Source organism: Camarhynchus parvulus, chromosome 5 (genome assembly GCF_901933205.1).
Source record: "Camarhynchus parvulus chromosome 5, STF_HiC, whole genome shotgun sequence".
In the NCBI taxonomy this organism is placed as follows: Eukaryota; Metazoa; Chordata; class Aves; order Passeriformes; family Thraupidae; genus Camarhynchus; species Camarhynchus parvulus.
The window spans coordinates 34,818,234-34,834,221 of record NC_044575.1 but is presented as its reverse complement, the minus strand read 5'-3'; the positions used below and the strand labels follow the sequence as shown (position 1 = coordinate 34,834,221).

The 15,988-nt window shown below is 36.0% G+C and overlaps 1 protein-coding gene across 3 annotated transcripts in view; it reads left to right on the top strand.

Annotated features, from left to right (window-relative positions):
- Positions 1-15,988, top strand: part of STRN3 (striatin 3) — a 60,750-nt gene that overhangs the window by 11,266 nt on the left and 33,496 nt on the right. For all 3 annotated transcript variants that reach the window (XM_030948959.1, XM_030948958.1, XM_030948957.1), the window contains exons 2-5: positions 8,378-8,481; positions 14,463-14,536; positions 15,157-15,238; positions 15,511-15,690. In XM_030948959.1, coding sequence (XP_030804819.1) covers positions 8,378-8,481; positions 14,463-14,536; positions 15,157-15,238; positions 15,511-15,690 — 440 coding nt within the window. The remainder of the gene's footprint in view (positions 1-8,377; positions 8,482-14,462; positions 14,537-15,156; positions 15,239-15,510; positions 15,691-15,988) is intronic.

Below are 15,988 nucleotides of genomic sequence, written 5' to 3'. Positions count from 1 at the left end.
AAAAACACCTGAAAGACAACACAGTCACTGGTCACAGCCAGCATGGCTTCATGAGGGGAAAGTCCTGCTTATCACACCTGATTTCCTTCTATGACTGGGTAACCCACCTTGTGGATCAGGTAAAGCCAGCTGATGTAATTCTTTTGGATTTAAGTTTTTGATTCTGTCTCTCAGAAGATCATTCTGGACAAAATGTCCAATGCACAGCTAGATAAACACATCATGCAGTGGGTGATCACCTAATTATCTTGTATAAACTTTTTTTCTGTAAAAGGCATATGAACACCTTAAATATTTTATTTATTGGAAAAGCTGATGTGAAACAAATTAAAATTCCATAGAAAGTCTGTTAAGAAAATAAATTGAGGTTTATTAGTTTTACTTTGTGACTTCAGGAAGTTCTTTGGGGGAGGATACTTATATTGTCAGTCTGAATTGTAAAGAGAATTTGTTTAATTTGTGTTTATTTGCAGAGCTTTCTTAAATTATTATTAGGAACATGACTACCTTACATCTTTGGAGCTTGCTTTGAAACATGTTTCATGGATTACTTAACCTGTTTAAAAAATGCAGTTGAAATATGGTGTTCAGACACTTCATAGAATAGAAAGTGCTTATAACTAGTAAGAATTATTTTTGCTGCCTATGTTTTACTTGGCTGTTTGATTATCTTGTGTGATGGCATTTGGTATTTGAAAGGAATGATTGTAATTCCTCAGTAGAATTATATTGATACGGGTAAAAAAACTTGGAGATAAAAATGAGTGCGTTTTTTTTGAAGTCAAAATGAGCATTTGTGTCTGCTTAGATTATGTAGTGACTCCAAGCATTCCTGTTGGCTGTCAGTTGAATAAAGAAATAATGTCTGTTTAATGGCCTTCAGATAAAATTTGCTGGATCTTGGGTCTGATGTCTGATTTTGGGGAGAGCTGGTATGTAGGGACAGTGACTGTCATTCCGACATTGTGGCATGGGGCATTTCAGTAGTTCTTTTACAGTCTGCTGATGATAATGACCAGATTATTTTCACTTTTCCTGAAGTTAATGTTATAATTGAGTGTTACAGAGTAGAATGTGCTTTCAGGAAGATGAAAGTTGTTTTACACATTCCTAGGCAGGAGCTTACTTTTCTGAAGGAGTATCTCAGGGACTGAAATTGAAAACAAAGACTAAATTTATAAATTAAATGTGCACATTGTTTGGTAAGTTTTAAACTGAAACAAAATATTATAAGCCTGTTCTTGCATGAAGAACACTGCCACAAGGGTGGTCAATGAATGGTAAACTCCCAAGACACTTGCATTTGTTATTAAAAAAAAAAAGTTGTATAATTTCCAGTTTTTAGACTTGTACATTTTAGTCCTTGAGGAGAATGCTGCCAGAGTGTGAATCCATTGTTTTTAGTGCCTTCTACTTCTTTTGGACATGTGGTCTCTCTTTATTTTCCCCTCACATCCACTGGCTTCTCTGTACTGGATAAAAGTTTATGGACAGAGAGTTGGTTTACTTTGTTTACAAACCAAGATGTTTAGAGGGTTGTTAGACTTTGAAAACACAATTATGAATTGTGTGAGTTTTGTTACTGTACTGTTCTAAATACCACTTTGGTTAAGAGAGTGGTTGTAAAAATCCTAAGAAAAAAACTATTCAGTGAAGAAATTTTTGGGAAGAGTGACAGAATGAAGGCAATCATATGCTGAATGTAAGTTGTAACTTAGGAGTTTGACCCTAACACAGAAGAGGATTTTCTCTGAGTTGGTTGAAGAAGATGATTAAACTTGACAGTAGTGAAGAGGCAAACCTTTCAATGTGACTGATGTGGTGAGAGTTGGAAAGAGGAAGGACAGGTTAAGGAAAGGACAAAGTTTTGTGAGCCTTGTCTTTCCCATACCCACTGCAGACTGATGGGAGCTTAGGAATGAGTAAATCCTCTTGTATGTCAGCTGTGTCATTAACCTCCTTAGAGCTAGCTGGGTTTCTTGTTTCTGCTGCTCTTGTCCAAAAGTTGTTCCAGTATGTCACTTTTCTAGTTCTTAGGATTTGCTTTTAACAAGCTGTCAGAAACTGACCTCTTGAGTCTTTGAAGAAATTGTAAATTGGGGAGCGAGAAATGATCATCAGCTCAAATGGAAAAGATCTGTAAAAATGTAACCTTCAGGAAACATTTTAGCTTTGCTGCTCTTAAGTGTAGTAGTTTCACTGTCCCACTATTTAACTGACTGTTCATAAGGTTATTCAGAAAATTACTGTCTTTATTTCCAAATGTTGTTCAAATGTACACTGCTATTAACCAGTTGTTAAATTCTTTTTTTTTTCCCCCACATCTTTAACCTGAGCTTGTTTTATGAATCGAAGATCTTATGTTAATATATGAGGTATTGTTTCTACATTTTTTTGTCTTCCAGTTATTTTTTAGTCTACAGGATCTTTAAGAGTATTGTCTTTGAAACACATATGATCCTGATGTTGCCAGGATCCTGATGTTGCCAGTGCATCATCTATTGTACTGTGCAACTTACTAGAGAGAGAATCTCAAGACTTTAATTTACAAAATAAAGATTTATTTTTATTTATATATATATATTTATAGTAGTCAAGGTCTCTTCTTTTAGTCTCCAGTTGACAGTTTTAAGGATTAATTGCTTTCACAATAAATATATAAACATAATCAGATCTGTAAGAATGCACTAAAACTCATGCTTTTAGTTGTTCTGAAGGAGTTGAAGTTTTAAACTGTGTGTGTTGAAAAATGGAGGTGAAGGCTTCTCTTATGTTCAGTTTCCCTTTTGTGAATGGGAACCGGAACTTTGATAGCTGCGCAGATGTGTTCACTCTTAAATGACTACTACTTCACTTTCAGCATAATAAACATCTAAAAATCACGATTAGATTAATATTATTGTGTGATAAAATGTTCCTGTTGTTTTGAGGTTTGTGACATGCCCTACTAGGATAAGCATACGCTTAATGCGTGCGCTGAGTAGTTTCAGTGTATTGGACTTCTTTCAAAATTACTGCAGGCCTTTCCTGCCTTCCTCTTGGAAGTCTGAATGGACTTTAGAAAACAAGAAGCAGTGCATAGCTGGCATTACTTCACATACAGTTGAGTTTTTTTCAAAATAAATTTACAGAGACTAAGAGTCAACAATGTTTAGAACTGAAATGGAAAGAAAGTATTTTCTGAGTGTGGCCCTGTATTGGCAAACTTACTAGAATTTGGTTGTTTGAATTGTATGGGAAAGTGTTAGTGTTTCAACAGTGGAAGAGAAGGCTTTCAATCAGTCTTCCATGCTTTACCATCCAGGTTTCTTTCATGCCTCTTTTTCCCTTTAATATGTTTCACTAGGTCTGAGATGCTCAACAAGTATTTTAAATACGTCATGTCAGAATTTATTAAGAAAACAAGACTATCAAATCCTATATGGATATCCTAATTCCTATATAACCTTTAGGTTACATATGAATTTTACCTTCCCAAAATGTTGTAATAGCTTCCCTCTATTTTCCTCAATGGCTTGGAGAAATACATTTGATCAACGTGACGTTTGTCCAGCTTTTCTGAGCAGTTAAAGCAATAAACTGCAATTTTAATGTGAATGCTACCATGCTTGGTGCTGTCTTAAGTGTAGGAAATAATTCTGAAGTTTTAGGAGTTTCTTTCAAAATAAGGGGGGGGGGGGAAATCCTCATTTTCTTCCCAGGAAACTTTTCCTTTAAATTTTCATATATAAATTTCCAAATTATATACAATATTTTTAATAATTTAAAGTTATTATGTAATAACTTTATTACATAATAACTTTAAATGTTATGGATAAGTAATTTAGTAAACTACATTAAGTCTTCTGTTACACTTTCATCAAACAGTATAATTGCATACTAGGGATGTGGAGTGTCAGTGAAATGTGATTTTAATTATTCCTATAATTTAAGGGAAAGTTTCTTGTTTGAGGTCTTAGAGTTTCAGTGGAAGACTGTTGACTGTTTTGAGTGTGGTCAGACTTCCTATTGAAAAGATGAAACCCCTTTCAACTACAAATGCATGTGTATCTTAAATGCAGCATACTGTTAAAACAATCCTAAGTTTGCAAAATGTAGAATATTACATGTTAGAATTTTTATTTGTTCCTTTCTTTATGTGCATTTTGTAGTTTTTTAACCCCAGATAATTCTTTGTCCTGGGATCCATACTGTTCAAGTAGCTATTCAGTAATTCTTTTTATCCTTGAATTCTATCTTGCCTAGTTTCAGGCATCATTTAATGCATCCTTGCACAAATACAAAGTATGTGTCACTCTTACTACTTCTCAAAGCTCCCTGAATTCACTTTCATAATAAAGCTGAGCAAGTTGGTGTGGTGGTACTCTTACTTGCAGCTGAGGGGCAAGGTGTAGAGGGAGCCCAGAGTTGTTTAAATGTCAGTTTTGTAGAAACATAGTAGATCTCAGGGCTTTGTGAAAATACTGAAAATACAAAAATTTACAGGCTGGTAGAAGAGAAGGAACCTGCCCTGAAAATTAAAGCCTTGGTTAGGCTTTGAAGAATTGAAAATACAGTCCTTACCTGTGTTGAAAACTGTTCTAACAGAATCTCTGCACAACTAAATCCAGCTGGATTTTTCTAAGCCATGAGTGGCCATATTTTTACTTACAGAACTATTACATGCTTTATTAAACAATGTGGTTTTCTCCCCCTTAAGAAATGTTCTTGCTAATACATTTTTAAAAATGCATTTGGATTGAACTTTCAATTCAGAAGAGTTAAGACTTGTATTTGACTTTCATACTTTTTCTGCTCATGTTTTTTAAACCCTTCAGCCCTAGAATGCAGGTTATGATATCATGGTCAGTTTAGGCTGAACTAAGACAATGTTGTCACTGAAAGGGGTTGTTATTTCAGTATCCTGTTTGCATCCCTTGTGTCAAGCTGAGTTACTCCTGTGGCTTTACAGACAGAGTAGGATCAGGAAACTGATGTAAGTCAGAACCAAGTATAAAATAAACAGAATGATTTTCTTATTAGACTTGATGTGTGTCAACACAAGCAGCTAAGTCAGCACAGTAGAAGGAACAGAAATAGGAGGTGGATGAGGGTTGGTCTTCTTGGTGTCAGCCTAAAGACTTGCAGGTCAGTTGAAGGCAGTGGAAGGAATTCTGTTGTAACTGGGGAGGGTGGAGTGTGGGGTGGAAAGGTGAGTATGAAATTATTGTGTGCCGTTTTATTTCCCAGTCTATGTGCTACAGTCTTAAGTCATCAGTATATTTACAAATCGTATCAAATCTATCTCACCTGAGAACTGTTTCAAAGGAAATGAGTATGTAAGGATTGTGAAAGTTGTATTATGTAGATATAATTTTTTGAGCATTTGTCTTGTGTATGGAGCTTACGACATATGGAGCATATGTCTTGTGTATGCCCTCATCACCCCTGAGGGCAATTTGTTTACTTTGTGCTTTTATCGACCCCAAGATTTACTGCTTTTCAAAAAAGGAGGTGTTTTAATTCATAGGGCTCATGGTCATGCTGTGTATCGGGTTTGACACTTGTCCTTTCTCAGTTCAAGACTGAAGGAAGCAAGTTGATTAATTTCTAGAGCAGAGTTTTGGTGATCTGATTCTTGGTTTTATATTGAAGGTCTTGATGACTAAGTATTCCTCAAGTCTAAATTGATTTTCTGTGTTTCTAAAGAGTGAGCTCTTAACTTCTGCATGGGTAACTTCTGCTATGTTTTAGCTATGTGATGGTGACAGTGAGAAAGAGTAATAAATCCCAAAATCAGTCAAACATGTATACAAACAATTACAGAAAGCAATTCTGATAAAAGAAGTCTGATAATATCGACAAAAATGTCAGAGCCTTAACTGCAAATTATGTTCTTGTGTGGTAACCTTTCTGCTCAACCTATTGGACTCTGTAAAGATTGTTATAAACGCTATTGCATAGAAAAGTGGGTTTTGGGCTCTTTTTGTAAAGCGAGTCTTTGGGGTTTTATTATATTTTTTTAGGTTTTATTTTTATATAATTATTCTGTACTATATTAATTCTCTTGATTGCATAGCTCATTAAGTTGTCTGGTTGAAAAGTATGAGGTCTAGGCAATACTGTCAAGTATGGAGACTTGATTCTGTGTAGCCAAGTACTCTGGAAGCGTTTCCATAAGGAAAAAGTTGGGCTGTGAGCATATAGGAAGCAGATGCCTCCCTTTGTGTAGGTTACAATTACATTATTTTCCTCTCTGACGTTGAAATAAGGGTCAACAATTGCAGCTAAGATTTGTCAAACAGGTACAAAAGGATACTGGCCAATGGAAGATAAGTAAGGAGGAGAAGCCCATCACTTACAGAAGACCTTAATTTTGGAAAGAGTTGAGAACTGCATTTAAGTCAAAGGGCATAGGAGCTTTCATAACCCTCCTTAGATAACTACCAGAGTAGTTCTGAGTTTATTTTTGTAGATGGAGTCTGTGGGCAGCCAGTAACTCCCAAGTGTTTGTAGTATGCTATTGAGCAAATGTGCAGGTAACGTTTAAAAAAAAAAAACACCCCACAATTGTAACTCTTTATGTGTGCTGTGGAATAACTGTGCATTGACTAGTGAAAATTGGGGTAGTATCTTAGGCTTGTGAAATTGGTCAGTTGCTGCCCTAGGTACCAGAGGGGTGGAAATTACAGGTAATTGTAGTTTTCTGCAGAAGGCTGTTAACTTTCTTTTTGATTAGAGTAATTTTTGGAGTGTTTTTTCGAATCTAGCATAGTTGCGGTTGAGTATAGTTGGGTTTGTTGGGTTTGCCGATTCTGGATCTTGTTCTCTACCTTTTATGTTTACATATCTGTGCAAACAATACAGTCTGTTTGGGTATTTTTGTGGTTTTTTGGTGTCGAGTTGGTGTTGTTTTCTCCCCAGTCCCTCCTCTCTCGCAATACACTTTGGTTCCTTACTGTTTCTCACCAAGTGCCAGTGGTTAGTTGAGTGCTTTCATGACAGACTTTTAACTGCAATACTCTTAACTGCCTTGTTCTCACTAGGATTTTAATGAATTAAATCAGTAGTTAGCTTATGCAAGGTAAAGAAACATGTTATAATTTGGTTCACCATTGAGCACAAGGCCAGAGTGGCTAAAATCAGGACTGATGTGTGAATTCTTACACTGTGATGTCACTTGGGCTCAGGAAAGGAACCATGCAGAATGCATGAATGCTATCACCCTGGTTAGACTGTTTCAGGCTGTAACCACTGAGCAATGAAAATGTGCAACCACACCCTTTACAAAAATCTTCTCGGATAGATTGGGTGCCGATTGTAACACTTACTCCCTCCTCCCCATGCCTCGTGTGGTAGTGAAATGGTGGTGGTGGTCTTGAGGTCAGTAGAGCAGTGTGGTCTCTACTTTACTCCTTATTCTAAATCCCTTTTCCAAGAAATTTTATGTTGAATCTAGTGCTGAATTAGCTATTCAATGACTTCAGTCAATTTAAAGTCATAGGGAGGACAAATGAGTCCGTAATGATGTTTCTGTGATGATGGCAAATCCACTAATGTCATTAACTGTTTAAATCTTGTGTTCCCATCTGCTAATTCACTTGTCTTCCCTAGGATTTTGGCTTGCAAAAACCAAAACACAAGTCCTTTCACTTTGTAGTGAAGAGACTACTTTTTTCCTCTACAAACTTACTATGTTTATTTTTCAACTATAAGTTTTTGTGCTAGTTGAGATGGCTTATATGTTCTGCTGGATTTATTATCTTTTACTAGATTAGCAGGCAAGTAGGAGTTTTCCTCACTTCTTTTTATGTTAGGTGGGGTAGTATGACTGATGCTTTGAAAAAAAAAATCATTTTTTTTCTTCATATAGAGCAGCACACTCAATGCCATTGTCCCTTGATAGTCTAAGACTCAGCTGTTTTCAGTACTAAATAAAATGTGAATCCATAAAATAGTTGTTTCCTGTATAATGGATTTGTAAATTCAATATTTGAATTTTTGTAATCATTTTTTAATCTGTTCAGTATGGTGGCATTAAAAGGTGAATTGCTAGTTGAAGTGTACCTAATTTAATATAGCTTTTGGTTTGGAAGAAAATGTATACTAGAACTTATGCTAAAATGCTCTAAGGACACAAGTGTGTATGTATCAAAATGTTGCCATTTGTGCCTTCTTGTAGAGTTACTACACAGGCTTTAATACCGGTTCATCTTGAAAAGAAAATAATACTCAGTCTAGGGTAGAAATACTTCTGTTGTTATTGACTTGCTGAAATAATTTTTTAATTTTTTCTTTCTTCCTTCTTTTTTTCTTCCTTGTGTGACAGACTTTATTGCTTTATTTTGGGTACCAAAGGGAATAAAATATGTTTTTGCTTTTTTTGTGTTTTTTTCAGGCTCGGATAGCATTTTTACAAGGGGAAAGAAAGGGCCAAGAAAATTTGAAGAAAGATTTAGTGAGAAGAATAAAAATGTTAGAATATGCATTAAAACAAGAAAGGTAGGTATACAAAATGTTTAGGTTTTATATGACCTGAAAAACTTAATAGACTAAGATGAATTCCCTTCCATTAAGTGAAATGCCTTATTGGATTATTGCGATTTACTTTATGTAAACTTATCTTTAAGGTTGATTGTCTTCACCTTGTGTTTTCTAACAACTTAGTGTGTTCTGTAATAAAAAGTTGCATAATTTGCAAAACGTTTGGACTTGTGTCTTAAATAGACAAACAGCACAGTTTCGCTTCTCTGGGTTCAAGTTATGGTATACTGAGTTGGAGTAAATATACCCAAAGGGTTCATACCTTAGTACTATACCTTCATCTGTGCTTCAGTTGTATTAAATTGGAAAGGATGAAAAATACTGCTCTCTTGATCCTTTTCAGCTATGTTGTATGTGTTGCATGATGAAAACTATTTTGTGAAGGAACAAAATCCTTTAAAAATTGTTTTTTCATTTTGTAGTTGTTTTTTTTTTTTTCAAGTAGTAGATGCTTGCATATTTAGCCTCACTAGGTGTGTTTTCTGTAGCACTAATTTCCTGCTAAAAAAATTAAAATTCCATTCAGACTGTACAGGCTAATGTCCTTCAAACCTACCTTCTTTTGTTGCCTGGTTATTTCATTTAACCAAAACTAGTAGTTAATTTTGTGAAATCACTTGGGAAATAATCTTGTCAAGTGCCTATACTTTCAGTAGAGGACTCAGTTTTATTTTTAATTTTATCTTGCTTCTAAAAGGTAGCTGAGTCCAATGGTGAAACCTCTTGACAGTCAGGCAACAAAATATGTGGTCTTTATTTGTGTATTTTGGTTTTGGGAGAACATTCCTGTCAGAGTAAACTTAAAATTTTGTAGCAAAATGTTGTGTTGTTTCACCTGGATATTATTAAGTTAGTTGTCCAAGTGTAAGTATATCTAAATATATTTTACGTTATGGATTGGTATTATCAGTAAGGGACTAGTACAGAAATAAGTTTCAGTTGTTTTCCTATTAAAACCTAATGTTTTGGCAAGATGGCTTTGTTCTTTTGTGTGAAGTGTCCAGTATAGAGGTGCTTCAGAAAACATTGTATATTCATACAGAAAGCCATGTCAGCACATCATATATTTTCTGGTGAAGTAATAGGCATAAAGGATCTATCACTTCATTCAGCCCTGTCCTTTTAATGGAAAATAATGCAAGGTTTCCAGCCAGTGTATGGCTAAAAGTTGCATTGTCATATCAACATCTTCAGGTAATGTACAAGTCACTTTGGGTTCAAGGCAGAAGAAGTGTATGCAGGGTCTTTGGGTGTAAATAACACTGAGCACATCAAAGAAATAATATGCTGTTATGGCAGATGCAGGTGTCTTGCATGTAAGTAACTTTCTGAAGTTGAAGGAAGAGGTTTGGCTTATTTTGGCAGGAATGAACTGTGTGCTGTATAGGGACTTTCTGCAAATGTACACCATGAAGCATTGAGAATTCCCCACTTATTGAGATAAATCAGAGGCACTTAATTTCACCTGCAGCATGAAAGCATCCTATAACAGGATGCACAATTTCAAGTTGAGTGACATTGGTGAAACCTCATTCCTTTCCTGAAATGAAGCTGCCTTTATAGTCTTCCCACAAAATTCTGAAATTCATCTGATGGCTAAGAAACTTGTAAACATGTACACTGAAGAATAACTGCAGGAACATACTATTTGCTTTAGTTCTTGTGGCTAGTGGATGCAATCCAGCACTGCAGTAGGTTTCAAGAGGAAGATCCTCGCATAAGTTTAAGCCATAATTCTCATGAAGATTGCTAGAAGTGGGAATTGAAACTTGAGTTGACTGGTGAATGTGTGGGAGGCAACGAGGAAGCTACAAATGCTCAGTAGTTTGAGGGGATCTAACAGTGAAAGTATGATGGATTGAGTAATTGAAAGCAAGCAGGTACTGACTTGCCAGTAAATCATCCAAGAATTATATTATGCTGGTTTCTTGCTTGTTGCACTCAGGATAATAGATGTTATTTTTTTGTCATTGTTCCCCTGGGTGGAGAATCCCAACTAATGAAAATACACCAGCTCCAAAGCAAAATAAATTCTGAGAATTTCAGACCTGAAGATTGTTGACAGCAAATTTCAGTGTTGCACCTGATTCCCCCCACCCTTTTTCTTCTCTTCTTGTTGCTGATTCCCTGATGCCATCAAAAAGTTTCATGCAGTGAAATACCAGTTAGGAGTCAGGAACAAACTCATTCAGACAACTGTTTTGATTTCTCAGAAAAAGGTTATGAGGCAGAACATCAATGTGTAAGATTAAGTAAAATGCAGTAGTTGTTACAAAGTAGTTTGATATTTCTAGTATTTATCTCTAAGTATGTGTAATACTGTTTTAGACAAGTAAAACATTATTATTTTAGTGTCCTTAAATGCTTTGATAGTTGATAATTTTTTAGTAATAAAATTAGGTCCTATGCAGTTACATGCGTGGGGTTTCTTGGTTTGTATCTAGTGTGTATTCTTGTATGGTGCTTTGCAGACCCAGGCAGATGTTGTCTGTTGTGTGCTCTGAGCCACTCTGAGCTTTTTTAGCATAGTGTTGTGCTTAAATTAATGAGACTTGCTGAAGTCATAAAGCTGTGGCTGTATTTTGGCTTTGTGGGCTTTGGACTGGAGCTAACTTACACCCTTCCAACTGAGTGGTGTGATTCAACAGTTAAATAGCAGAAAGCAGTTAAATCAAGTTAGGGTGTTGTTTCTTCTACTCTTTTTTACTCATGGAAACCTAGCCTTAGATGAGTCAATACTCCAAAGATTGAAACATTGCCCCTTGTAGAATTCAGTTACTCTGTGGTGTGGAGGAGTATTGTCAGTGACTTGTCAATGACATTGTAGCTTGTTAGTGTTTTTTAAGATATTTAGTAATGGCAGCATCAGGGAAAGGAATAGATGTGCAAATACATAGTTGATTGGAATTTAATAAGATTAAATTTTTGCTGTGAAATTGAAGTTGTGATGTGAAACACAACTGGTCTCATTGCATGCAGCAGTATTTTCTCTTATTTATAGTAGCTAGTCATTGGTATAATTCTAGATCAGATCCATCATTATCTGTGCTAGTGAACAGTTAAAGTAGAATTTTAATTAATGTTTTGAAATTGTAACTCCAAAATGGAACAACTGCTCCTAAATAGTATGTCACAGCTCTAAATTGAACAAATTTGGGTTGGCTTTTCAATTATAGTGCTTTATTGGCTTCACTTATGAATTGAGCAAAAAATATTTTGTCAACTTTATTTGACTAGAATTATTTTCATTTTGGTTGTTTAGGGTTGCTCGGGGTTTTTTACCTGCCAGATAGACAGTACTTTATAGGGCATATAAATTGTAGTGCATATTTGTAAAGCCCCAGACTAGTTTGACAAGTTTCCTAAAGGGGTTTAGGTTTTTTTAATATCCTGAGGCAGGTGCATGGGAAAATGTGGCAAAGTTCTCAGGAGATTGAACAGCAAGCTTTAGAAAATAAGGGCAAATTTTAAACTAAACAAAGAAAAAACATTTCACAAGGGATTGACTTAGCAAACTCTAGCCCATCCAACTTCAAGTTAACCAGACACACTTCAGTTGTCTTGAGCCAATAATCATTTTCTCTGGTCTCTCGCTGTACGTCTCATATTTGGGAAGCTTGGTGGAATATTGCCCTGTTACAATGGGGCACAAAGTTTTGTCTCTCAGTTTTAAGAGAGCACCTGAGGTAGACAGTCTAACTAGTGCAGGGATGAGCTATGAACATATTCATAAATAGTGGAAAAATATGATTCTGTTTAGTTGACAGTTGGATTCAGGTCACAAAAAGTCTTCAGCAGCTTTACAATTTTTCAGTTACAGTGTGATTGCCATGAAATGAGGGATTTTATCTTACTGAAAAGAGTCAATAGTGCCATCTACTGACAGTTTTTAATGAGACTGCCTAATTGCAATTTTAGCAGAAATTTGTGTAATCTTTAAGAAAATCCTTGCCATCAAATATATAAGGCACCATTTGAATACCAACCTGTACTTTCAGTTTGAAAACACTTGCAGTAGTGGCTCAGGCATTGGAGAAGGGTTTTTGGAAATCCTTGATTTTGTCCAGCACTTGTTCCATTAGGTGTCTTTACTTGAGAAGTTTCATATTCGAGAATAGTTTTTATGATTGATGGAAGCTAAGTGTTGTTCAGTTATTCTTAAAGCTTTGGTCAGATGTTTCATTTGGAGTGATAACAACTATATTGCTTAGAGGGCTTCATCAAAATATTGCTGCTAATGTTTTTATGGATATTTTTCACTTTGGCTTAGTGCAGAACACCTAGAGCTCTGTACCATGAGATTTTGAGTATTTTTGCAAAGGATCTAGGACATAAAAGTCAAACTGTCAAAGATCAGTGATAAAGTTTGAGAATTCTAGTATATAGGTATAGGTAGTTTGGATGAGATTCCTGGTTGTAAAGGGAGCTGAAGACATTTCGATAGGCAACTTGGGTAGAGGATAAGATTTTGAAGGCTTATGTATACTTCCATGGAAATAGTATCACCAAGACCAGTATTTTACAAAGTGATGGTGTTTGGCCAGTTGATGGGGGTGGTGGGATGGACACAGACACCAGTGGAAAGAATGGTCTTAATTAAAGTTGAGGCAGATGTAAGGGGATACATTTGATAAAATAATAAGCATATTACTCATTTGGCTTTAGCAACAAGCAAAAATAAGCAAGGTAATACATTACTATATGAGAGAGAGACTAGTGATTGAGAAGGATACATCATCAATTGCCTAAACACTTCACTGTTATCCAGAGTCACAGTCCTTGTGCAGTGAGGACCTGGAGAAGCCTTCCCAGCAATTGGGAAGATCCTGTGTGGTATGTGTCTGCTCATAGGTGAGGTCTCAGGTTTGTCCAAAAACAGGTCCAGCTTTTATAGGCCCAAATCAACAAGTCCAAGTGACTTCTTAGCCTTTTGTGCAGCAATAGTCTGGTTCTGATGGCATGCTTCCTGACTAGCCAGGGCCAGAGCCCAGGCCATGGTGGGAGGCTTTTTGCCTAAAATATTCCACTAACAAGTCTCTAGGGATATAGTCTGGGAGGATTTCTCCTACTAACAAGCCCTGAGGGACATTAGTTAGGAGAATCTCTTAATATATCTTACTCAAGGTTATACAGACGTATCTACAGCAGCCAGTTTGGCAATAAGAACAACTAATATAAATATTTTGATCATCTATTTTTAACTAAAGAATCTTGATGGTATTAATTGCATGATGCTCAAGATTCAACTTGTAAGTCAGCTCAGGCCTAGGCCTGCTGTTCAGGCCTTGGCATATCAGATGGAGAAGGAGAGATTAGGGTTAGTGAATCAGAGATCAGAACATGGGAAGGACTGAGGTGCTTTTGCATAGGAGGACTAAGTAGAAATAGGAAGCTAAGCCTCCAGTCAATAAGGAGGACAAAATCCAGAAGAGAATACAGGTGGTGAGAGAAACAGTCACTCTAACATGGCTCTTCTGAGGGATATGTATCATAAGCAAAGACAGAGCAGGAAACAAATTGAAGTGGAAATTGAAAGTGGCAGATAGGCAGGAACCCCACATAAGTTCATTCATTGTAGTGTGATTGGCTACCTATGACAGTGGTACAACTGGAAAAATTATTTCTAAGTTATTGAACCTGCTGGTTTCTGAAAGGTTGTCTAACTAGATGATACACAGGAAAAACCGCACGTTCTTGAAGAACACACTAAACTCTTGTCTGTAAGCTACTTGATATTGTGAGTAATTGTCAAAATACTGTCTCAAAACTGTGTTCTTGAAAGACTAGAAATAATTGTTTGATGCAAGAATTATCACAACAGTTCTAGCAGGATTAATTGTACTATGTTGGTATGGTTGCTTTAAATGGGAACAATTGAATGTTTTGAGTTGGTCAGAGTCTTGTCTACTAATTTGATAAACATCTGCATACTTTTTCAGGGCAAAATATCATAAATTAAAATATGGCACAGAATTGAACCAAGGTGACTTGAAAATGCCAACTTTTGAATCAGGTAACTTTTTTACAATAAATTTTTGTCTGTTTAATTTATTTCAGCTTTCTTCTCTGCACCCCCCTGTTAGGTCTGTTATAGGGAATATATCTAGGGAAGTTATGGGGTAAATGGGGTAAATATTTTTTCATCTGAAAATCAAAATTAATTGACTTTTTTTTGTAGAAGCTCTGAATGTTTTTATCTTAAATCAAGGAAAAGACTCCAAAGAAGAAAAAAATAGGCTATCCTAACTGCTTTTCTGAGTGCATCTGATTTTGCAGTTGTAAATATGAAGTTGATAATACCAGTTTTGCTCTTCAAAGTATTGCAGATGGAAGAAAGCATTTCTCCTAACAATGCTGGGCTCTTTAATAAGTTGAATTGCATTTGACTTCTTTTGAAATGTTGGTCTTTGGGCCTGTATTTGATAGCGTGCCTTAAAATCGTGGTCTACAGAGTTATATGCCACCCGCTCCCTTTTTCCCTCCCCATTCTGCTTTACAAGTACCACATTTTGGGTACATTTATACCCATTTGAAACTACAGATCATGATGTATATTTTTGACTTGATGGGAATTTTTGTTTGTGTCTAAAAGCAGAATAAGTTAGGTGTTAACTATGGCACTGTGTCTTTCAGAAGATACCAAAGATACAGAGGTTCCTGCAGTACCTCAGAATAGCCAATTGACCTGGAAGCAAGGCAGACAGTTACTGCGACAGTAAGTACCATTGTTGGATATTGGTGTATTTTCTTGCAGTTTGAGGAGCTCTATGAAACATAACTGAGGTGGGCAAATAGTGATTTGTTCTTCAGGACCTCAGAGTCCTGAGCTTTAAGCAGTACAGAGGAAGGTTTTCCATGTGAGAGGGATTGTGAAGCTTATTTTTCCTTAAATGATACAACAGTGACATTCATTTTTAGCAGTGAATACTAAGTTTCCTTTTTCATCAAATATGCTTTCCTCTTTCTTTCTTCTCTTAACATAACTAGGTATCTTCAGGAAGTAGGTTATACAGATACAATATTGGATGTACGCTCCCAGCGGGTAAGGTCTTTGCTTGGGCTCTCCAATTCAGAACCAAATGGTTCAGTAGAGACAAAGAACTTAGAACAGATCCTGAATGGGGGTGAATCTCCTTCGTCAAAACAAAAGGGACAGGAAATCAAAAGGTAAGTGAAGAGATAAGAAATGCATAAAGTTTGATTTGATTAGTCATTGATATGTACTGGTCAGTTCACAATGAACTTTTGGCTGGAGAGTCTGTGAACATCTGTGTGAGTGTAGCTGACCACAAATGATTATGAACTTAACTGAATTTGATTGTACATTAGAACATATACGGTTATTACATACATACACATATGTTATACTAACATGATATACAGGAAAATTGTGTGTTGATGTTAAATTGTGTAATATAATCATTTTGGAGTCGTTATTTTAAGGAAGGCATCTGTTGAATAGTGC